Source organism: Melozone crissalis, unplaced genomic scaffold, assembly GCF_028551555.1.
Source record: "Melozone crissalis strain CALT ecotype California unplaced genomic scaffold, PUWL_Pcris_2 ptg000023l_1, whole genome shotgun sequence".
In the NCBI taxonomy this organism is placed as follows: domain Eukaryota; kingdom Metazoa; phylum Chordata; class Aves; order Passeriformes; family Passerellidae; genus Melozone; species Melozone crissalis.
Window position 1 is genome coordinate 8,845,123 of NW_026535801.1, and position 24,188 is coordinate 8,869,310.

General features: G+C 39.4%; 1 protein-coding gene across 10 annotated transcripts in view; it reads right to left on the reverse strand.

The window, feature by feature from the left end:
• Window positions 1-24,188, reverse strand: part of PCNT (pericentrin) — a 70,270-nt gene that overhangs the window by 40,859 nt on the left and 5,223 nt on the right. For 5 of the 10 annotated variants that reach the window (XM_054277632.1, XM_054277630.1, XM_054277633.1 and 2 more), the window contains exons 3-23: window positions 22,663-22,713; window positions 21,701-21,877; window positions 20,810-20,953; window positions 18,378-18,542; window positions 15,621-18,083; window positions 15,443-15,535; window positions 15,063-15,239; window positions 13,835-14,090; window positions 12,035-12,093; window positions 11,689-11,863; window positions 10,963-11,099; window positions 10,322-10,433; window positions 9,349-9,381; window positions 7,474-7,738; window positions 7,153-7,240; window positions 6,405-6,621; window positions 5,291-5,529; window positions 3,955-4,421; window positions 2,241-2,817; window positions 1,373-1,606; window positions 280-444 (exon numbers count right to left, since the gene is read on the reverse strand). In XM_054277632.1, coding sequence (XP_054133607.1) covers window positions 280-444; window positions 1,373-1,606; window positions 2,241-2,817; window positions 3,955-4,421; window positions 5,291-5,529; window positions 6,405-6,621; window positions 7,153-7,240; window positions 7,474-7,738; window positions 9,349-9,381; window positions 10,322-10,433; window positions 10,963-11,099; window positions 11,689-11,863; window positions 12,035-12,093; window positions 13,835-14,090; window positions 15,063-15,239; window positions 15,443-15,535; window positions 15,621-18,083; window positions 18,378-18,542; window positions 20,810-20,953; window positions 21,701-21,877; window positions 22,663-22,713 — 6,294 coding nt within the window. The remainder of the gene's footprint in view (window positions 1-279; window positions 445-1,372; window positions 1,607-2,240; window positions 2,818-3,954; window positions 4,422-5,290; window positions 5,530-6,404; window positions 6,622-7,152; window positions 7,241-7,473; window positions 7,739-9,348; window positions 9,382-10,321; window positions 10,434-10,962; window positions 11,100-11,688; window positions 11,864-12,034; window positions 12,094-13,834; window positions 14,091-15,062; window positions 15,240-15,442; window positions 15,536-15,620; window positions 18,084-18,377; window positions 18,543-20,809; window positions 20,954-21,700; window positions 21,878-22,662; window positions 22,714-24,188) is intronic. The other 5 variants (XM_054277637.1, XM_054277635.1, XM_054277634.1 and 2 more) reach the window with 4 other exon arrangements.

Sequence of the window (24,188 nt, forward strand, 5' to 3'; positions counted from 1 at the left end):
ATACTGCTTAGAGCATGCTCCACTGATTGTTTTGGTTTTGGCTGAAGGACACATCCAGTTCAAGACTTTAAGACAACCCTGAGGTAAAGACAACTGCTCACAGAATACTGCTTTATTTGCAATGCTGTTTTTTTAGTTGTAACATTGTGAAGCATGGGAGAGATCTCGCTCAGACTGCATTTTAGAGGCTGAAGAACAAAAACCTTACACCAAATGCTCTTTTTTCACTGAAACATACTCCCAGTGCTTACTCAGAAGAGCATTTTCACCAGAGCCTACCTTCAGCTGTGCAATCTGCTGTTCCAGCAGCAACTCTGACTGACACTTCAACAGCTCAATCTCCTCCTGGAACTGGAGTTGCTGCTTCAATTTTACCTCCTCAAATTGAGCCAGAAGAGCTGTTCTCACAGATTTTACTTCAGAAGCTGATGCAGAAGCATACAGCTGCAGACAAGGAAGGAATATAAAATATTTTAGCCACAGTGTTAGAATTAAGGAAAAATAAAACCAAATCCATCATGGTAAACCAAATTCTGAAGGGTACAGTCACAATCCTCAAGGTCATACAGGGCTGCTGTCTATCACCATGCTGAGTATAGAAAAAAAAGCAGTTGATAAAAATAGATAAGCAAGCAGGCATTAGGTATCAAGTATCTCCTGTATTCATGAGACCATCAGGTCAGACTAACAAAGTATTCCTGACTTAGTCTTTCCAACAGACACTTCTCTAAGAGAAATTCAAAAAAATAGGGGAAACTGGGGGGGAGAAACACAGGGAGAGCATATTTTGTTAAGATGTGATTTCCCTTATTCAAATGGGAGCAAGCATTGCACATTTTTAATGCAATTATCCTGGGAAACAATAGTGAAAGGTTTGAGACATTTTTGGTCATCTAGGGGTCTTTTCCTACTGTTTGCTCTAAGTCACTGTAGTCATCAGAATACGAATCCTGTTTCTAGGATGATGTGCTTGAAGGCTGAATGACCTAGAGAACCTCCCAGGAAACTAATGAAACTTCCTCCCCAGGCAATCTCTTCTTTTTAAATTATTTAAGAGTTATTAGGAACATTATCAAATTTTCAATTTAGTAAGTGAAAAAGCACAATTTAGTAATATTTTAATTGTGTTCTGTGGTTCTAGCTGGATCAAGCTCATTTTGCTTGTGACTTTTCCTACTAATGAGTGTAAAATAACACCAGTGGGTCCTTGCATCTGCACAAGTCAGATTGTGTCTTCTTATTGTTAGCACTGTTAAAAATATATTCCAAAACCATCTAGATGTACAGCCTTATTTCTAAGTTGAATAAAATGGAAATTTTTTAATGGTAAAACATGGATTGTTTTGGGTTTAGGTATTGCCAGCATTCTGACCTCTTGCTCTCGTTCATGCTGTGCTTTTAGTTTCCCCAGCTCTTCTTCCAGCTCCTTGGAGTACTGTTCCTTGTGTTTCCTAATATCTGCCTCATGAAGCTCCTGAAGCTCCTGGAGTGCTTTCCTGTGCCTCTCCTCCATCTGCAACACTTGCTCACGTAACAGATCCAGAGCCAGACGTTTTTCCTCTTCCAGCAACTGCCTTTGGTTTCGAAGAGCTGTGTTCAGATCATCCTGTGTAAGCAGTAATTCAAAAAAGGGGAGGGGAAAAAACCAAGTACAATTATTTTTGCAACCCATTTGTCAAGCACATGTCCTGCAGTATCAAGGCTTTTAAAATAAACAGGAACAATATTGTTTCATGAAGGATGAGCATACATACATACACATACTTTCTAAAACATTTAAATGGGTTTATTTGTCTTATCTAGCAAAAGTTCTGTAAATCCTTCCTTAATTGGAAGGATCTTTAGATTCCTAGAGATGTGACTTAACCTCCAGAATTACATTTACTTTGGTCTAATCACTTTCTGAAGAATTACACAACAGCTCTACCAAGGAGAGAAGGTCTGAGCAACAAAATGGAGATCCCCCAATTTTGAACACATGAAAAGACACACCTCATTTGTGCCTTTTCCACAAATGATATAGAAAATTCGTTAGGCTGAGCATTTGGGGCAGGAATCAACAGATGGATTTAATTTTCAGCTGGGGTTTCCTGTTTCAGTTCATAATATGGCCCCACACAATGTGTCAGGGCTGGCACAAAGAGGTTGCGAAAAAATCCCCTGGGAACAAAGGAAAAGGTGATCCCACACAATGTGTCATGAAATTTCACCTCCTATGCCAGGTTTTCTTTCTCACTCACCTTATGAGCCTCTTCTGCTTCAAGAGCCATGGTTTTAAGCTTTTCCACATTAGCAGTAGCTAGCTCAATTTTCAAATTATTCTGGGACAGCTGAAGTTCTTCAGCATGCTTCAATTTCAGCATCTCAATCTCCCGAAGCAGCTGTGCCTGATGGATTTTATCCTGCTCTTGGAGCTGCTCCCTGTGCTGCAGCTGTAGCTTCTCCAGAGCCCTACAGTGCTCATCTCTTATGGTCTGAATTTCAGATAGGTAGGAAGACTCCAAGGAATCCAGATTTGATAAGTGTTTAACCTCCAGCTCATCAATTTGGGCCTGATGCTTTGCCTGTAGTTCAGCAACACAACTTTCAAGCTGAATCTGCTGTTTGCTTTCCAGTGTACATTTAAGGGTCTCAATTTCAGCTTGGTGTTTTGCCTGCAAATCCGCTGTCAGAGACAAAATCTGCTGCTTATGCTTCTCCTCTAACTGCTGACTTTGGAGTTCCAGCTCATCCACATGTTTCTCTTTCAGCTTTTGGAGAAGAATCTCTTGCTCAGTCGTGAATTTCTGAGTCATTGCTTTGTGCTCCTCCATAAACCTGTATTATTTCCAAGACAATTAAGAAATATTGTCAAAAAAGTCACTGTTTTTTTTAAATAATTGAGCTAATAAATAATAGCCCAAGGAAAATAAATAGACCTCACTTAGTCTCCACAAGTTTTAATTGATGCTTTAAATACAGAACTAAATTCAAAGCAAGCCACAATGATGATTTCATAGTCACATAATTAAAGGTTTCTGCAATATCACTTGGGAGTAGCTGGTTATTACTACAGGAACTGGCATCCCTATTAACTTACAAATACAAAGAAATATATTTGAGAAGTAGCAATGTATACACCATGAGATACTGTCATGGCAGTACATGTCAAATGTGTTGTCTGCAAATAAATGAACTGTCATAACCAACACCTCTAAAAACATCTGGTAAAGACAGATATAAAACCACTGTGGAGGTCTATGTGGGACAGCTGGGGGGTCCTCCAAACCCAGCTGAGTTCTGCCTAAAGCTTGATGCAGAAAATTTAGTATCTGCATTTTACTGCAATCAGTGACTACAGTATTTTAGCATGCAGACACCAATACCTAAAAAAAACCAGTTAGCTAAAAGTTAAGTTGCTGCTTTCAGTGCTTTCTTACAGTCATTATTTCTCCAGTCTTGTTCTGTGAACATATTTCTGGGGAGGAAGAAGGGATCAATTTGAAGCAATGCATTCAAATACCAACAAGTGGTTGTTTACTTCCCCTAATTCACTTGAAACAACAGGTGCAGGAAGGGGAAGAAAAACAGGAGTTCCAGGCATGTAACCAACCCAAAGTAAAGAATACCAAAGGGGGCCCCATCAACCTCAGCTTGTGCTAACCCTAATTCAATGGTTAGTACAAGCTTAATTCACCAGGAAAAGCTTGTTGACTTTGATTCCAATTGTTTAAAAACATTTAGAGAATTTTTCCACTTATATATCCTATTACACTTCTCTTTGAAGGCTGGTATTTGATTTCCAGCTTTGTTGTACTCCTAGCAGGCAAAACTTGACTACATTTTATTTGCTAGACTAGATGAAATGTCTTTACAGATAGCGCCATCAAGTGACAACCTTGCACTATCACTCATGAAGTCCAAAGCAAGACAAAGCAACTCTTAACAATGAGTGAACTTCTGAGGGAAACTTACTTGTTTTGTGCTTCCAGGAGTTTCAGTGCACATTCTTCCTGCAGGCAGTGTGTGGCCTGTTCCATTTCTTTTGCCATGAGGGCTTTGGCTGCCTCCAGGTCAGCTTCATATTGCTGCTGAGTTTTCTGCACAGCCTGGGCACCTGCAAGGCTGTCCTCCAGCTGCTGCAAGTTGTTTTGCTGCTCCTTCACCAGCTTCTCCAGCTCCAGAATTTTGGCAGCTTGCTGATCTTGAAGTTGAATCATTTCAGCTTCACGGAGTTCAAACTGTTTTTGTAAGTTCTGCTTCTCAGATTCTGCTCTGGTTTGCAGTTCTGTGTGCAGTAGTGATAACTTCTCTTCTGCTAGGATTCTCTGGGCCTCACTTTCACATTGCCATTTCTTCTCTTTTTCTTTGTACATAGTCTCTATTTTCTGGACTTCTTCTCTTAATTCTTTTTTGTGATCCTCAGCAATTTTATATTTTACCTGGGAAGACAATTATTCAAAAGGAAAAAGAATAAACCCCCAAAACCAAACTGAAGCGCGTGAACACTCTCAGGCATTTAAGGTCTTGAAAAGATGAAATCCTTGGAGTGAAGTAACCCTGCTTAATGAAAGTAAGGCTGAATGACCCTTTATAAGCTGACATGCATTCAATGCATTATAAAGAATTAATTTGGGTTATGAAGATAAGAAAAAATTAAGGCAGAATTCTAGAATTAATATGGTACTCTATGTTGATTTCTCTTGAGGTCACTTATCTTCTTTTCAGGAGTTCAACTTATACAGTTATGGGCATCTTAGGTGTTTCTATTAGGCATGAATAAAAACTTTTAAACTTCTTTTAAAAGCCACATAAAAAACATATAGCACAAAAACAGAAGTCAAAGCAGCAAATGATTGCTCCATTAGAGAAGGCTCTGGCTTTTTGCATCAGTTTCTAAGCCTGTAAAAGGATACACAAATGCAAGACTCTAAAAAGGGTGGAAAGGAGGACTTGATAAATATGAGCTTCACCCATCTAATTCTCATAAGCATTCAAATATGGAGCAATTTAAGCAATGAATTAACATTTATTCCAAGTTTATCCTCAGCTGGAGCAGCTGATTTAACATGTAAGAGTGACGGTTCCGTGTATGAATGCCTCAGCTCTCAGATTTTGAGGTGCAAGACACACCCCAGAACAGAAATGTATTCCAACATTTGTGTCTATCCAGGTAAGTCCACTCAAAGCTTTAGCTGCTATCCCCAAACCAGGGACTTTGAAATTCAAGTGCTGCTTCTCCCCCCCAGGCCTTCCCACCAGGCTGGAGCTTGCCCAACTCTACACAAAACAGTTCTGCAGTACAAAGCACCTTTTCCATTTCTTCTTTCAGATGCTTTTCATTCTGCTCAGAACAATCTTTTTGTTTTATAAGCTCTTCCTTTAAATGCCTTATTTCCTCTGAGAGCTCTGCAATGTGCTGTTTCTCAGAGTTGAAGAGAGCAAGCTTGGCTTTGTGCTCTTCCTCCAGCACAGACACTCGCTCAGCCACCTCCACCTCAACCTGGCGTGCTACATCTTGAACACTCTGCAGACACAGTTTGGTGATTTCTGGAAAGAAAAACAAAAAATCCAAGCCACACAATAAAATGACATGCTGGGATTTATTTTAACAGCTCCTACTGATGTATAGAAATAAACCTGAATGTTTTTGTCTGTGCAATTTATCAGTAGGCCAAGCTAAATATGGGCAACCCCTTAGCTGGATGATTTTATACTCTGTTCCATTTTATCACCACCTTGGGAATTTACCAGTATTAACACACACAGAATAGTCATAAAACCTGTGGCAGGACCTCCCTCCTTATCTGCAGCTGCCAGAGGAGCAGAACTTCTTTCTGGGCAATGTAATGGCAGATTTATGGAAGTTTTATCTCCTCTTTTTGCACATCATATTTATACAAGGCATTTCCCCAGAAGTCAGATGGGACAAATCTCTGAACATTCTAATTTAAACAGTTTTGACATCCTCTCAAGTATTAAAAATAAATAATTGAAGATAAGAAATATAAGTGCAAATTAAAATAGCTCTACTAATCCTTTTAACGAACATACTGTGGAACACAATTATAACCATGTGTGTTAAATTAGCTAACTAAATTTTTATTGTTAGTCCAAATGTTTGGATGACAGTGCCCTTCTAGGCATCCAAAACAGGAACTTGATCAACTCCTTTTAGGAACTGCTCCACAGTTCTAGTAGTTTTTACTACAGAATAAACAACTTTAGGTCACCAGATCTTCAGAAGTGACCTCAATGTGCCCATAAGTGCTCAATGAAAGGGATTAACATATCTATTAAATGTTCCCCAGAGTTCAGGGTAAACTAAAATTGAAAACTCTCTCAGATAAGCCTATTTAAAGAAAAATAGAAGCCACACAAGCAGCTTACTGTTTTTCCCTTCCCAGTCTGTCAGGCCATCCTACCTTTAGACTGTTGCTCTGAAAGTTGGGCATGGAGCTGCTCAAGCTCTAAAGCATGCTTTCTTTTCAAGGCCTCAATTTCTGTGGCATATTTGTCTGACAGATCCATCTTCATTTTCATCAGGTCCTCTTTATACTGAAGTGCAAGGGAGGATCTCAAGGAATCCAATTCACACCTGTGTTGCTCTGTAAGTTGTAGCTGCAAACAGGCAAGTTCTTCCTACAGAAATAAAGGGTTAGGAAGAGATCTTTAGCTTCTAAGAAACCATGGTGAGAATCTTTCAATAACAGAAAGGAAAATTCCTTTTCCCAACTCTTAGTCAACTTGAAACAAGTTGTGCAAAAAATGTTGAGATCTTCAGTTACAGCAAGGTGGATGAAAATAGAGGCATAAATGTAAGAGGGGCCAATTAGCATCTTGGCTTGAAGAGAACAAAGACAGGAACAATTACTAACAGCATGATAGAAAACAGAAATGAATTCTGCACTGGTTCAGAAGTGAAAAATTCCTTACTCAGCACAGGATAACCCAAACAGAACATAAAAATACAGAGCACTGTTACAACTGTTCTACTCTACAGCCTCACTGAGGCTGACAACTATTTAAAGTTGGTAATTCACAACACTGTTGTCAAAAATAATTAAGCCCTACTAAATTAATTTTCTCTTTGCAAGAGCTAGGAATTAGATATCAATTTTCATACAGGTAATGTAAAAAACAGTAGAACTTTTAATACATGAAAAATCCTACCTGTTGTTGTTCAAGTTGTTGGTTTAGCTGATCAAGTGGAACACTTCTCTCTTTCTCAGCAGTCTCTTCAAAAAGTGTGACAGAAGACCTGAGAATAGGATTTTAAAGTTTAAGATTGTGATGTGTCATGAATCAAGTTAAATTTTCTTCATGATTTATAGTGTAGTACTGAAAGCAGGCAAAGGGCAACTGTAACAACTGCTCAGGACTGGGCCATCACCTAATGCTCAATCCCAATAGATGCTAATATCATCTTTTATGCCAAAGAAAAATAAAATGGAAGCATGCTGTCACAAAATGGAAGGAAAAAGAACAGATCACCTGCTGTCCCCTGCTTGATCCTGACTCATTTCCAACTCTGGCAGTGAAGAGTCCGACAGCTCTTGTGGCCTCTGATGCAACAAAGTCAATTCCTTTTTGTAGTTTTCTTCAGCAACACTTAACTTGTTTTCAAAATGAAGTCTCAGTTGTTCCAGTTCAGCTTCATGCTCCCTGTTTCTCTGCTGAAGCTGTTGCTCAAACTCCTGTTTTAAACACTCTATTTCTTCTACCTGTGCTGCTCGAGCCAGGAGCTGCTCTTTTAGCTCTGGAACAGAGGCAAAACCACACAAGCACTAAGAACACATCTCTTTAGGCCAAGTCATTCTGTGAAGATCAGGTTTATTTGCCAAGTGTCAGGGGTTTAGGAATGGCATTAATATTTGTCCCATTATTTTTCCACTAAAAACACCACAAGCTACTCCCTTTCTCAATGGGAGTCACAAAAGGCAGAGATCATAGGTTGAGGTAAGATAAGAACCATTCACTGCAAATAGCAATGAGAAAGGAAAAATGAACTTGTGACAGACAAAAATTCCTTCCTCAGAAGACATTCTCAGTTACACTGCATTCAGAGAAACCATCCTCATGCTAATCAAAATCACCAGTACAGTTAGCTCTCCTCATTTTCTTGCAGTCCAGGACTAGGCTGGCAACAAGCAGAGTCCTGCACTGTTGCTTAATCTTCACATCTCCTTGATGCTGTAGCACCCAGAAGCAATAAATTATTCAAGAACATTTGATTTGCTCCAGGCAAAACCATCCAAACAAAACCAAATTGAACATAAACTATGCAGAAAACCAAAAATCACAGGAAGGAAAATAAAATGATACTTTAATGATGGTTTGCTACCCATCATGTGATCAGAGGCTGAGCTGACTGGATTAAAAGGAACAACCAATGTAACAGGAATGCAGTAAAAAGCAGCTACCAAGGCTGGTTCAGCAAGCTGCCCTCCTTCCAGAGAGTGAGAACTGCATCCTTTTCATTAACCCTCTGGGAGCTTTCTTCCCCACTTCTGTATTAAAGCAGCAGTAGCATTTAGCTAAGTTAAAAGGTAGGTAAAAAGGAAAAAAAATCTCAAGAGAGATAAGCTTTCCCAAAACCTCAAGTTCCCAAATAATTCAAGTTAGTGAAATCCCCAAAGAATCAACTGAACAGGGAAATACATTTCAAGAAGGAATTTAGAGAAGTTCCTTGAAAAGAAACTTTCCCAGAGAAAAGCAGTTGCTTGTGCTACACAAGAGAAACTTAAGAAAAGTTGATGGAAACAGAGGATGCCATGCAGGAGCAACACAACTGATTGTCAAATGTGGTTTTGTGTAGCAAAACAGAAAATGCACTGGCAGCATGAAAAAATGTTCTCAATGAAAATGTCAACAGAAAGAGTAAGAGAAGAAATAAGTGTTCAAAGCCAGGTTGGATGGGGCTTGGATAGTGGAAGGTGTCCTGGCCCATGGTAGGGGTTGGAATGAGATGATCTTTAAGTTCCTTCCAACCCAAACCACTTCATGATTCTGTAAAGTAAATCCATGGTTCGAGCCTGCTTCTAAAGGGAGAAGCTGCCAGGCACTGGGACCAGAGGAATCAAATGACAGGAAGTGACACCATCAATGAGGTAGGCAGGGGAAGTCCAATCTGATATAGGTAGGTTTTGCCAAACCAACAAAGTCTACTAGCACAAAATTAACCCAAAAAAGTATTTCATTGTTTTGAACTGGCATGGCATTCTTACACCAGAGCAGCAATCCCATCATGCAGCTGCTTTGGTTGAATCCTGCCATCAACCCAAATGCATGGTCAAATCAGCACTCAAATGAGGAGCAGCAGAGTAAAACAAAACACCTTTAAGATCTCACACACCAAGAAATCCTCACCTGGACCATGGGCCTGCACTCTGGTCTCACCACCTTGATGCAAGATGAAAAAGAAAGGGTCCAAAGAATGGGATTGTGAGTGGTTAGAAACATAGAAAAACATGTGAAATGTTAGAGATTAGGGCTACAGAGAAGAATTCATGCCAATACTATGAAATGCTATGTACTATAATTCTGTAATACCAAAACAAAAAGATGAAATAGCTAAGGTAAAGTCTGCCGGATAGAAAAAAATACTTATTTAGTGTATGACCAAACCAAACAAAATCTTAATACAGTTCAAAAGCTACCTAAAGTTACATTATTCAGAAAATCTGAAACAGCATGTGAAGTATGTTACATGTGCCTTCTGTTCTAACTACCCCAGCAGAACTCAAGAACCTCATTTTAGAGTCTCAACACAAGAACACTGGCAGAGTCATGGTCCTAGGTTTTCCTTTTCCACAGAAGTTTTTTCATGTGTTATAAATGTCTGGGCACATATATCTAAGACATGTTATATTTTATTTCAAAAGTGTATGTCATCTCCAACCACTGAACTGCAAAACTGGCTGTTTTATTTAATACACCTGGCTCTTGAAACAGAAATATAAATAAGAGCATGTTACTGCACTGACCAGCATTTTCTCCAGTTTTTAATTACATGATACTTAATTTGGTATTTCAATGAAAAACCTCTCATTTTCATGAAATATTTTTATACTGTGCAGGAATGGAGTGAGAAGGGAAAGGAAAAGCACAGGAGTAAGCTTTTCCCCCACACTCATACCATGCTTTTTCACACTGCAGAACCTGTCATCTGACACCAACTCACCTCAACCTACAGACAGATCACTGGGCTACAACCCACTGACACTGTGGCCTTCCTGTGTGTTTCTGGTAAAACAGCTAAAAGCATTTTGTGTCAATAATGTGTGCTTCTGTATGAAGAAGAGGCAAAAAATCAAATAAAATGTGTCAGCTATGAACATACCACTTAGCTCTTGTCGATTTGCTCGGGTGCTGTCAAGCTGAGACCAAAGCTGCCTCATTTCTTCTTGAGACTGAACCTTGAGTTGCTCATGCTTGACCTGAAGCTGGTCCAGCTACAAAAAAAAAAAACATGTTAAAACCAGAAAAAAAAAAACCACCCCACCACAACTTGTTAAACAATTTTGTTCTCAGGGCTTATTTTACACTGAAGAGGCACTGCTGTCAGAACTAGGTGGAAACAGTGACAACACCACTCTCAGCTCCTGACAGTATCAGAGATACTGAGGAGCAGCATCTCTCAACTCTTACACCCACTCCTCTGAGAGGGAAGAATTTGTTCCTGATGCCATAAGTATCTCCACTGGCAAAAAAAAAAAATAAGGCATTAGCTAGATAAAAATAAAATGTGAGAACCATAAAATTAGGAATATAAATATGGATGAAGAGATGGCACAAAAGCAACTGCATTCCAAAGGTTTTGAACTCTTACAGAAACTCCCAGAGTATTTACCTGCCTCATGATGCATTTTGCTTTTTCAATAACATCTTTAAATACAAACAGATCACCCAAATGATATGGTCTAGTTTTTGTTATATAAAGAGAAATCAACTACTCTAAACTGCTCAAGAAATGTAACTTACCTCCTTCTGAAGATCCTGTTCTTTTTCTTGGCTTTTCATCTTTATGTCTTCTAGGAGTTGATTATGTTCAGCCTGCAGTTGTTCTTGTAACTTTGAGATGGCTAACTGGTGTTGCCTCTCCAATTCTATACATTTCACTAAAATGAAAAATTAGTTCTGTTACTCCCTCATCTCAGTGAATGAATAACCTGTACAATTTCTGTGCAACAAAACCAGAAATGTATTCTCTCTAGCTTCAGCACAAGCTTTCAGGGAATCACAGAAATGCTTGAACAGTAAAGTATTTGCAAGTCAAATATTTCCATGCACTGCTTTGTTGTTCTCTGCATCCCACTCTGCTGGTTAGCCAAGAGACAACCATTTGTTCCATTAAGCCTTAACTATCCACAATCCAAATGCAATTTTTTGTTAGAAAAAACTTTTATTAATGTAAACCACAATTTTCATTAACTCAGCAACTGTCGGAACAGGTTTTCAGATGGGAGCAAAACAGCACCTCCCTTTAATGTTCACCTTGCATCTCATACTCTGTGGAAGTTGAAATGCAACAATGCTATCCAGGTTTTAAACCATTTTTCATTTACAACCTTGTCTAGACAGCCTCATACCATTGTCTCAGTTTTTAAATAAGGCTACATAAATACAGCTTGTATTTGTTTTCACACATGTTGTAAAACCAATGTCTCTGTTCAATAAAACAGCTGCCTCCCAGAGCAGGATACTTACTTTTAGACTGCACATTCTCAACAGAAAGAAGCCCCAGCTCTGCTCTGACTTTTTCCAGATCCATTTCCAGAGATTTCTGCAGTGCAATCATCTCAGCCTGATGTTTTCCACACAGCTCCTCACACACACTTTGTAAATGTCTATCAGACTCCAATTCCCAGTCTCTTTTGAGGGTCTAAGAGAGTAAAACATGCATTATACTACAGTAAACACATTTAGTAAATTAATGATTCTTTTTCTCCATTATTTGTCCTTTGCAATAAATCTGTCGCAGATCTGGGACTTGTACCTCTTGTTTTCTGAAAGGACCTTTCTTTTTTTCTTGTATAAAGAACAGAATTTGTACCTCTAATGCCTGGACATGTGTCTCTTCCATTTCCAATTCTATTTTCTTTCTCTGGTCAACTGTGAAATAAAACACGAATTAATAAATTTACATAAAATAGTGTGAAATAGTAGGTAGAAATATGAATGAGATTACAATTTTCAACATCAAACTCAGGACTTAAATAGAGCAGACTAAGATGCTGGGTTCTAGCCACACCTGCTGTTATGTTCTATTCCACTAGTTCACTTTCATTTTAGAAAACAAGCATTCTGGAACTTAGAGCTGCAAAGACAACTCAGAAACTAAAGTTCAATTTAATTAGTAAAGGTTGCTTAAGTCTATAGAGAACATGATACTAAAAAGTAAAGATATAAAGGAATATTGATGTTGTTTTAACATTTCACAGCACACCACTATGAGCACAGAAAAGACAGAAGGTGGAGCATGCAGCAGCAGCAAGCAGGAAACATCAAAATTTCTTCTACAAATGTCTAGTAAAAAAGACTGCAAGACAGATGCCACTCTCTGCCCAGTTATCACCAACACCAACAGATTCTTCCTTTCCAATTCCTCCCCTAATTAATTCCAGCTTCTTGTTTGGCCTCTTTTTTGATTTGCAGGAACCCCGTAAAGGCCTATCAGCCACATTACCTAGACTTACTTATAATTAATAGTTTATAATATGCAGCCATTATTTCAAGTCTTTCCATGGGAAAGAAAAACTTAGAGTAAACTGGTATTAAGTTACAACAGTAAAACACAATTTAAGAGAACTGATATTAAGAACTGCATCTTGACCTCCTCCTGCTCCCAGATCCCACTGTGCAGTCAGTTCACTGCACTACTGGTGGTAACAAACGGTTTCCTACTTTAGGTCAAAAAGAGACACCCTTAAATATTTTCTCTTAGGGAAGGACAACTAGAGGAATGGTTTCTAAACCTTATTTCAGAGCTCAGAAGGGTGTGATGAGCAGTGCAGAGTCTGGCTGGAGGCCTGCAAATAGCAATGGTCCCCATGGATCCATCTAAACACAAGGAAAAACTTCTTTACTGTGAGGGTGACAGAGCCCTGTACCAGGCTGCCCAGAGAGGCTGTAGAGCCTTTTGATCTGCAGATATTCAAAATACGCCTGGACACAATCCTGTGCAAATTGCTCTGGGTGAACCTGCAATAGTAGGGGGTTTGATGATCTCCAGAGAGCCCTTCCACCCCAACCAGCCTGTGATTCTGTCAACTTCTTCAGTGAGGTGCTGCAAGATTAACCTTCCTCCAGAAATTCCTCAAGCTCTGCCATACAGGTCAAAAATGGTCTGACCTGCAAAGAGGGAAACTTCCCAAGCAATGCCAAGAGCATCCTTAGCAGGCCTTCAGCACTATGAGGTGCAACTGCCTTCTTGCTTATGCCAAAATACAGTGTTATGAAGTGCAGCTCAAAGGTTCTCACTGAGCCTTTCAGCTCCTTCCCAACTCTGACAGGGTAAGCCAGGAAACATTCACACATCTTCTCAGAAAGATAACTGAGTGCTGACTTAGGGCAAGAAAAACCCTGACAAAAGGTTAACAGCTATTCTCTGCACTGAACAAGTTTTTTATGAGAACTTAGTGAAAAGAAAGTAGTTCAGTTTAGCTCTAATTTACAGATGAAGAACAACTCAACTGAGGTCTGCACAGCTTCATTTTCATATATCAAACATGCACTCTGGCACATGGCAGTCCTGCTCATCTTAGAGGTAACACCAGCTGTCACTCACAGGCCAGCTCTACACCAAGACAGCAACCTGTGCAGGAAGAAAACACTTATTCCCCACTTTTAATACCTAGCTCTTGCTGATACTTGGACTTAAGGTCTTCTTTTTCCTTCAGACACTGCTCTTTGATCCTCTCCCACTCCAGCTGGTGGCGGCTCTGCAGAATGGCGACCTCCTGAGCACGTTTGTCATTGAGCATCTCGCGCAGCTCCATCAGGGCAGTCTCTTTCTCTTTCCTCAAGTTGGACTGTGTAAGCTCCAGCTGGGAGGTGTGCATATTGTTTAAGGTCAGGCGTAAAGCTTCCAGTTCAAGGCTGTGCAGTGTCTGCAGTGGAGTAAAAAAGGGTTTCTCCCTCCCCTCTAAGGACATGTGCTCGCTTTTTCATCGCTAGTTGCAGTTTTCACTGTTCAACACATCTAAGTTCTGCCTTTCTGTACTTGGAGATGGTTTCTTTGTGCAAGGAGACCCTTAAAGGAACCCTTAAAATAAGCTGCTATAATATTTTAATGTTTTCAGTGCAATGTAAAAAGGCTTTTTACCTGCCTTTTAATTCCCTACAAAATATCCTGTACCTGTCCACTTCCTCACATCAAAGCAGAACATGAGCTCACCCCAGCCAGTCACTGTCTATTGAAAGAATTCCTTATGTTTGCTGTAGTATATAATTTGTTAACAAAGTAAAGTTTTAAGTGATATTGAAGAAGTAGAAATAAAATTCACCACTTCTCAATCTTAAGTAAACTACTCAGTGTACCAACAGGTTGTAATTAGACCTAATGCTAGACCATTCTTTCCATTTCCACTTTGCATTTAGTGGAAATGTTCAAAAACCCAGGAAATATACAGAAGTAAAAGTCAGGTTTTCACACTATAGCATTCCTAATTATTAATAGTGGGATAATTAAAAAGTGGGAGGGGTTTATATCCTTTATAAAATTAGCTTGTTAAACTCACCAAGACAAAAAAACAAAGCTGTTTCTCTTAAAATCATCAATTTAAACAATCAGTTTTCTTCAGAATGAATGTTAAGATATAATTATATATTAAGATATATATTAAAATATATATTAAATATTTGAAATATAATATAAAGCGAGGATTCTGGAGAACTCCTCTAAAATATCTACTACCACCCACCAAGAGAAAACTGCTTTTCCTTTGGTTGCAGCACCATGTGAAAGAGCATATGTAATAGCCACAGAAATTAAGGAGAAGGCTCCTCGATTTCTGTCTATGCTGGAGCTCATCCAGTCAGCTAAGAACTGTATTAATCACTGTGAGATTTCCTGTTTTTACCTGGGACTGGAGCTGAGCCTGCTCCTGCTCTGCTCTGTGTGTGGCTGCCATTTGCTGCTGGAGTTCATCTAAAAGGTGCCTCTGCTCCTCCTTGAGCTCAGCACGGAGCTGCTCCATTTCCTCTGCGTGTTTAGCAGCCAGCTCAGCGATCTCCCGGTCGTGCTCCCGTTCATGAACCTGCAGAGAATGCTCTGATGAAAAGCTTCCTTCAAAATATGACTGTTGAGCCCTAATTATGGAGCAAGAATTCTTCCATGCTCCTGACCCCAAATCAAAAACATCAAATAAAACAATAAACAGACTTTTGCATTTCTAAAATGTTTACATGACAATGCAAAATTACTTGATTTTTCCAAAATAAACCAAATTACAGCACGTACCTTTTTTATTACAGCAATCTCCTCCTTTCTTTTTTCTTCCAACTTCTGTTGCTCTTCCACTTTGTCTTTTATTTCAGCATTTAACTCTTTCATCTGAAAACAGGCATACAAACAGTTGCAATGGCTACCTTAAGCATTCAGAAATCCCACGACTCCTGCAGTTATCAGGGTTTCCTACCTGCCTCTCGTGTGCCAAACTCACTTCAGTTAATTCAGCAAGGTGTTGAGTCTGCATCTTATCCATTTCTTCTTTAAAATGCTTCTCCAGCTTGGACTGAGCCTCCTGGGCAGCCTGACAGGACTCCTGCAAGCGATTCTCAAGCTCCAAATGAGCCTTTTTCAACTGGGCAATTTCTTCAGTCAACCGGTTTTTTTCCTCACTGTATTCAGTAATCTTTTCCTTTATTTCAGCAGTTAGTTTAGTAATTTCTTGGTTGCTGAGGTTCAACCTGTCCTCATAGCTCAGTCTTTCACACTGCTGTATTTCTTTGATCTTTTTCATTTCAGCATTAAGCTCATGGATGTTTTTCTCGAGGTCCTCAATGATGCTAGCATTCTCTGCTAGTGCTTTTTCTGCTTTCAACAGATCCTCCTCCACATTGGATAGTCTCTCTCTTAAGGCTGTTTTTTCCTTCAGCAAAAGCATTAAATTTTGTTCTTTATTATTGATTTCAGCTTTGAGCAACTCCAGTTCTTTTAGCAATGTCTCTTCAGATGCGGTTTTCTGACTCAACAGCTCTGCTGTTCTCTGGTTCTTAGCCCTCTGAGCATCAAGCTGGCTTTGCATCCCATCCCTTTGGCTTTGCAGAGCTGCCAGCTGACGGCCAATAAGAGCCTGCCCTTCGCTTGTCCCAGAATCAGCAGCTGTGTTCTGCTCCTGAGCATCTCTCACTAACTGCTCCCGAGTTCTCAGCTGCATCACCAACATGTCCCTTTGCTCCTGGAGGTCCTTCACCATTTCTAGCCAGATAGAGGGGTTTGACACTTGTGTTAGGGATGGCTGGCCTCCATCCTCAACTTGCTGCTTTAGTAGAAGCATGTGTTTATTTTCAAGTTCTTTCTCCTTCTCCATTCTCTGAAGTTCTTTTTCACAACGGATCTGTGCTTCATGTTCTTCCTCCAGTTCTGCATGCCTATGAGAGAGCTCAGACACACCTTCTTCCCAGTTTCCAACAGCTTCTTGGGTGTCCTGATAAGGCATTTCCATGGCTGACTCCTGATGGAGCAGCTCAGCTGGCTTCAGATGTCTCTCTGCCAAACACATCATCTCATCCTCCTCTGTGTCACCGTGGTCCCCAGTTTTGTTTTGCTGCAGGGAGCCATCTGACACACATGAAACAAAGGCCTCTGCTCTCACCTCTGCCTCTTCAGAAAGGTCCTGAGCCAAGGCACTAAGACAGGTCCCCTCCTCAAGGCTACAGTTTAATGAAGAAGACACAAACTCTCTGCTGGGTTCTAGGAGCACACTGCTGTCTAACCCATACATGTTGCATCTGCCCTCCTCAATGGCATGGCCCTCCCAAGAGCTGGACCCATAGGAGTCCTCTGGAGTTTCTGTGGCAATGAGGTATTTATCCAATATACCCTCATCACCACTGAGAAGCCCCAGCTCTGACAAGGGTTCTTCAGACAGGTTCTCCCCTTCACCACCTCCATTATCCCTCATGATCTCTAAATTCCTTGTTTCCTCTAACTGATCCCTTGAGGAGTCAGACTGGAACTCCACTTCTGGCTGATACACTGGCTCATCCCTGCCTTCCAGCTGGCATGCTCTGTCCCAAATCTCCTCCAGACCCACTCCCTGCAGCTGACACCTCCCTGATAAAATCTGGTTTTCCCTCAATTCCAGTAACTTTTCATTGGAGACAATCTCTCCATCATGATTTTGCCTTACATCTATACATTTTTTAGCCTCATGAAGTTGCTTTTCATTTAATTCCTGGATGTAGGAATTCAGCTTCTGAATCTCTTCATTCAAGGACTGTTTTTCTTTTTTATATCGCTGGGCTTCCTTTGCTTGCTCTTCTGCAGAAGCAAGTTGATACTTAAGGCCATCAATTAAATCCTTGTATTTAGTCTCTATTTCAGATTTTTCCCTCTGAAAGTCTTCCCGTTGGTTTTCTAGTTTCTTCCTCAAACTTTCCTTACCAATTTCAGATTCTTGAAGCCTTACATTTAAGTCAATTATTATGCCATTCAAATTCTGAATGTTTTCATCAGAATTCAAAGCATAGAGTTCTTTCTTGAACTGCTCAAGTTCATTTTTATATTTTAAAATAATTTCTTTTTCATAGATCTGCTTGGCTTCTGCAATCTCTCTTCTGTGGCACTTCTCCAGCTCATTCCTCAAGTTATCCAACTGTCTGCAAATGTCCTTCTCATGACTGATTCTCAGTTCTTCAATATGTTGCTGTTCTTTCACTTTGGATAAAGCAATTTCTTTTTTTAATTCTGTTATTTCTGAGTCCCGAAGAGAAAGTGTGTGCTGTAGTACAGACAAGCCAGATCTTTCTGATGTCAGTAGATCTTGAAGACTTTTAATAAATTGTTCTTTTTCATCTATGCTTTTGTGTAGCTTTTGCACTGTATCTTTCATATCCTCTTCCATTTGGGCAAGCAGATTTTCTTTATCTTTGGTATTCTTAAAAAGAAAATGTTACATATAAAGTGTATGATGATTTCATTTCCTTAAGCTTCATGTTTTTAATTTGCATTCAAAATAACAACATTTAAGTTTAAGGTTTCTATTTATGGCACTACCAGTTACACTCTTAAAGGAAACCAGACATTAAGCTGTTGCATTAATGTATGGTAGTCATCACAATCCCAATAAATTTATTTCTATATAAAAAGGCTTTTTTCATGAATATGTCCCTACAGCAAATTCAAGTTAGCACCAAATTTGAAATAATAATAAAAAAAATGAAGTTTTTACCTTTTGGGAAGACTCCAGCTGTACTTGCAGGTCATGTGCTTTCTCACGCAGACTCTCCAAGTGCGCATTCTGCTCTCTGAGACGATCCTGAAACAAGGACATTTGCTGCTGGGCTTCTAATCCTTCATTTTTCCTAAGACTTTTACTCCTCAGCAGCTCAGTAACCTGGACACAAAAGGCACTCACTGTCAGGAGAAAGTTTGTATCCAAAGAACCCATACACAAGATTCCCTGTAAGCAAGTGTATTTACAGATTTACCCGACATCTTTCATTCTCAAGGAATAAAAACCATCCTAAATAGGCAGACAAAACTTGTCATATTTTAGATACTATCACTTATTGAAAAGATGCAAATGTTAGATAATTCATCCCTGTGGTGACTTTTCTAACATGATGAACCTATAAACCTAGCATAATAAATCATACTGAATTCCTCCACTACCAAGCAGAACTCCCAATGGACTGGACATGCCATTAAGGGACAATGAGCAAAACCTTCTCTGCAAAGGATTTACAGCTCATTAATAAAGGTTGGTTTTTCCTTTCCACACCCCTTCAAATGAAAGGAAAACATTTCTCCAGTCAGGATAACATAAAATATGTTTTATTTAAGATGTTTTTCTCAGTATGTTGCTAAAACCAAGAAATATGTAAGATAGTACTAGTGCTTTCATCTGATATCGAAGTTGACATCCTTCCACAATGTGCATCATCTCACTAGACTTATTTAAAATATGCCTGAAATGCTATTGAGGCTTGATCCTTGTCTTTCAATGGCTTGTGGTGCAAATCCCAAACATCTGTTGAGTAGCCTTCACTTTTACTGTATTTTGCTGTTGCAACCAGAACTGTAGATAGAAAGCAGTATTTTTTGTTATTTTACTAAATTTCATTTAGCAGACCTTTTTCAGGGCATAAGAAACTCCATTAAGATAATCCCTAGACTACAAAGTCTCAGTTTTTATTTTTAAAATTTTTAAGATTTGTAATCCCATATCCTGCAACCCTGAAACAGTTAATACACAGAAACATTTCTCTTTGGCATATACTACAAAGCTCCAAGGACAACAAAGAAATAGGTTCAAAGAGAATAGCTATTGGAACGCTGAGTATCACCAAGAAAGAATAAAGCACTTTCAAAAATACATTTTAAAGCAGACAAAGGCTGCAGTATAGCTCATTATACAGAGATTAGATCCACAATCAACCTGTTGCACTGAAGCAGGTTCCTGTGTGTCATAAAGGCTGCTCGAACTGTGTAATTTTAAATTTCTTTCTTTGAGCCAAGTCACATGGCCTCAGCACTGCAAGTTTCTGTCTAACAGCTGAGATGTTCCAGTTGCCCAAGCAGAAACTCATACATTTCTCTGGCAAAGGACAAATGATCACATGCAAGCCCAAACTGTATAGCAGCAGTTGTGCACAGGCCACAAACCACTTGTGGCAGGACATTCCCCCACCACAGAATGGCTTATCTGTTCTGCCTATCAGCTGGTGCAATAGTTCAGGGCATCTCCCCCCTCACAAGAATTTGCTAATTGGTGAAATATTTCAGGCCAGACATCTGTCTGGTAGTGAGATATTTCTGGCACCATGGAGGTGGCATTCCCAGCTGACAATAAACATGTTGCTTTGGGAGAGAGGTTGAAGGAAGATTAGTTTGAATTTCTGACTGACAGACACTTAACTTCACAAACTCTACAAGCTACACCATATTTTCAGAAGGCAGAAGTCTTCTGCACATTTTGTGGAAATGTATGGGGCCTTCCCCAAAGCTGGGATGCCACTGTGTGGTCACTCTCTTGGGGGTTGAGGAAAAGCAATCTCTGTACTTCATCAGTTCAGTGATAAGTTACACTGACTCCTAATCTATAGAATTTCTTTGCTAGCTATAATAGAGATACCTTTATCTTCTGCACTGTTTAATGTAATCTTCTAGTAGTTGTTTCAACCTGTTTAAGGCCATTTGTCTGTTAATCTTCTGCCTACTCAGTAAATAATTCAATTTATGATAAACCTGATCTGCAGTTCTTAAGAACTCACGAGCCAGAGCTGTTTAGGTGTGCCTCACCTGAATTCAAACTGCTGCCAAAAACCTGAACCTAAGGCAGGGCTTGTCCCATGCTTGCACTCAACCCATAACACCACTAACAACACTGTGCAAAATTCCCTAACAAGGGCTCAAGTGATGAACAAAGAAGTGCAATGACCTTCAAAACATTTTGCAAGCAAGTGGAAAATCTGAGGTTATTTCCAGTACTCCTCTGTAGCAACCAGGAAAAAACCCTGCCTTGCCCTGAAACCATTTTCACTGCTGTGCTACAAACTGAACTATAAGGAGCTACATGACCAGCTCCATGTTTTTACATCCACAGTCTCAAGTTGTTCTTGCAGTCTCTGTAAGGACATGCACACTGGAGGAGGGGCACACCTGATGTAACTGGAGCTGTAAATCGTGGATCTGGCCAGCCACACGCGCAGCCTCCTCCTGCAGCTCATCCCGGTCCTTCTTGGCCTGCTGAAGGCAGGTGGTTAACTTCCTGATGATTTCATTCTGCTCCTGAACTGTGCTTTCCTACAGGGGCCACAAGAAGGGCACTTTTGACATTAAGATATTCTTAACACATTTGGAACCAAGTAGGTTTTCTTGAAGCACAGCCATTACAGAGTCTGTAGTAACATTTCAGTTTTAACCAAAGAAATCTTTGTGTTCAAAGATGATGGCAGGCATGAAGGAAGAGTAGTCTTAAACTGATCTCAGAGATGACAAACCTAACCAGAAGTGATGTTAAAAACAAATTATGGGCTACCAGCAATGAAAGTAGTATTTTTACTTCCAGATTTGTAGCTCTCATTGATGTAAAAAGCAATCATGTTTTCAAAAAGGACACAATGAATATTTAGTACTCCCTAAATTGTTTCCTATCTGCCTGCAATTCCCTTCAGCATTGTGAGAGGAGGCTAATGAGATGGGATACATTAATCCTATTTTTTGCTAATCACATTTATCTTTTCAATTTATTTCTCATCAACAGGAAATGCTTTTATTTCCCCAATCCTAGAATGAGAAAAAGAACATATAAAGGGGAAAGTAACTAGTCTTAAAAAGCATGTGGTAATAATTTACCTTTACATAGAATTGTTAGAGAAAGGGAAGGCAAAATATTTTTTTAGTATTCTGGAAGAGGATGCTGCTTTTTGCAGTACATGTTAGCCAGGTGGAGTACTTCTCACTAAAAAAACAACAGGTTTTTGAGGCTGAAATCTTTTTAGGATTAAAATAAGGTACTATTATGCCATTCCCCAGCTCTGTGAAACACACCTGGAGCTGCATGGAATCGTTGTGCTGGGTGAGTTGGTCCTGCAGCTCATCCATCTGCACAGTGAGTCTCTCCACTGCCTCCTGTTTCTCCAGCAGCCTGCTCTCCAGCTCAGCTATCCTTGCCTGGCACACCTGAGCATCAGCCTCGCTGTACTCTGCAGAATTTACCCCAGCTTTCTTCATAAAGGAAACAGAAATGCATTTATTCACTAAAAACACCATTTTGTGATTCATCTGAAAACAAATTCAGCTTCGAGGTTAAGTCCTGGGCAAATCCTACTTTAAAATTAACTCAATGCTGGGACTTCGTATCTAATAGAAACATTATATATATAAAATCCTCAAGATTTAAAAACTCCAAATTAAAAATGATCATACATTTCATGATAGTTTAATGCACAAAAGTAAAGTGTTGTGATTCTACAGCACCAAATGGTGGCAACATACCATTTTGGCATGTATTGGGATTTAAATACCTCCAGTTGTGAGGAAGGAAGCAGAATATTACTAATTTAAACAAAGCCTTTACATCCCTCTGGCTGGAGAACAGTCCACCCAAATGAGAAACAATGTAAAGCTCTTCAGTTAAAATGAAATTTCTGTGGTTTCTTATGAGCAACATTGTTACACTCATGACAGAGGGTACAGTATCTTGTATGTTATTTTAAATACATTTTGTTTGTATTGTGTGAAACAACAAAAAATGAACCCATGTATCAGTTGGAAGCATTGAAACATTCACACTCCTCTGGGCTAAGTCTATGATTTTACAAAACCCAATTTTCACAGCCAGTAAAGGCACACACAGAGAAATGCCTGCTTTATACTATAAAATAGTGAAATCACATCAGTTTCATCATATTTGATAACAAGGGTCAATTAATCATTTTAGCAACCAATTATCAGTCTTTTTTCAGCTCTATTCAGGACCTTTTACTAAAGATACACCTTTTCACACTTACTTCAGTTCCATGATCATCCAGTGACTCCCAGCTAGACAAATCAGTGCTGCCCTGGTAAATAAACAAATGAAACAAACACTAAATCATAGCTATTTTAAATAAAAATAAGGAAAACCAGAATAATTTTGGAAGCATCTTAAGTATGAGCCAAAAAGGTCTGTGTTGTAAGAAACTGACTTTATGGTAAATCCAGCTGGTCTTTCATGGTGAAATGAACTAAACTACAAAAAAACAAACAAACACAAGTATTATAATGTCCACTTCAATTTAGGGCTAAGCCTTAACACTGATTCCATACTTGATCCTCTGCTGTTGTAGCTGGCAAACACTTAAGCAATCTTTATTCCACTACTTAAAATGAGTAAACTGATAGGAGATTAATTAACAAACATGCTAAAACCATTCAGGTAACCACAAAAGCAACACCTTTTTCTGACACAAATTTAACACAGCTTGATACCTTGAAAGAGGCTTCCCTCTCACTAAAGTCACAACAAGACCAAGATGATTATTTCATTATTTGGAAAAGGCAGTCCACAGCTCTCCCTGCATTTTGAGTCTGCTGGAAGTAGTTCCCAATGATCACTGTCTCCCTGGAGGCACCCTCTCCAGGTAACCTAGAATTCCAGCTGCTTTACCAACCAGCTATTTTGAAAAAAGCTGCTTTGCAGCAGTAAGTGATTTTGGTTTGTTTTTTTAATTTATTTGCAACACAAATGCAGCAAGGACACTGCTATGGCTGAGTGACAAAACACTGTTTTTCCTCAGTGTGTAGCTTCAAAAAAGCCCTTGCAATGCTAACATTTTGTTGAAGATATTCTGAAAGCATCAGGGATACCCTCAACACAGAAAGCAAAATAACACACACAAATTTTAACCCCCATCACGGCAGGCTTGCAAACACTTTAGTTTGATGCTATTGTGGTATGTTGTGAAAACACACCAACATCTGGAAAGATGTTTTTTGGTGCAGAAGGCACAAAACTCTTTCCACAGAGAATATGACTACCTTTAGAGAGCCATCAGTACATATATACCAAAATACATCAGACACAAGCAGAGTCACACCTTAAATCTGTGGAAATAACATCTCTGCTGGCTTTACAATGGCTGGAATAAATTATAGTTTTTCAGAAAACATTTAAACATATTTGAGCCAGCCAAATGATAAAATAGCAAATGAATGCTGTGCATTACAAGGGCCTGGAAGTTTTTAATCTGTTGATCTCCCAATCCAGATTTGCCATTTGATGAATTCACAGCCACATAACCACAGGTCTGCCCAAAGAGAAGTCCATGGCAGCGAAAGGTGAAAAACTTTAATTTAGCAGGCTAACAGCTCCCTGGCAATAACAGCTGCCCAGGCCATGTAATGTCTTACTAAATGAGATTACTTTGTTAGAGAGTGAACTTTTCTAAGTGAAAATAACAGCAGCTCACTTACCTCTCAGGAGAAGCTAGTGGCCCATGAGCTAACACTCAACGGAGTAAAACAACGATATGAACACTTGTTACCTGCGGATGGA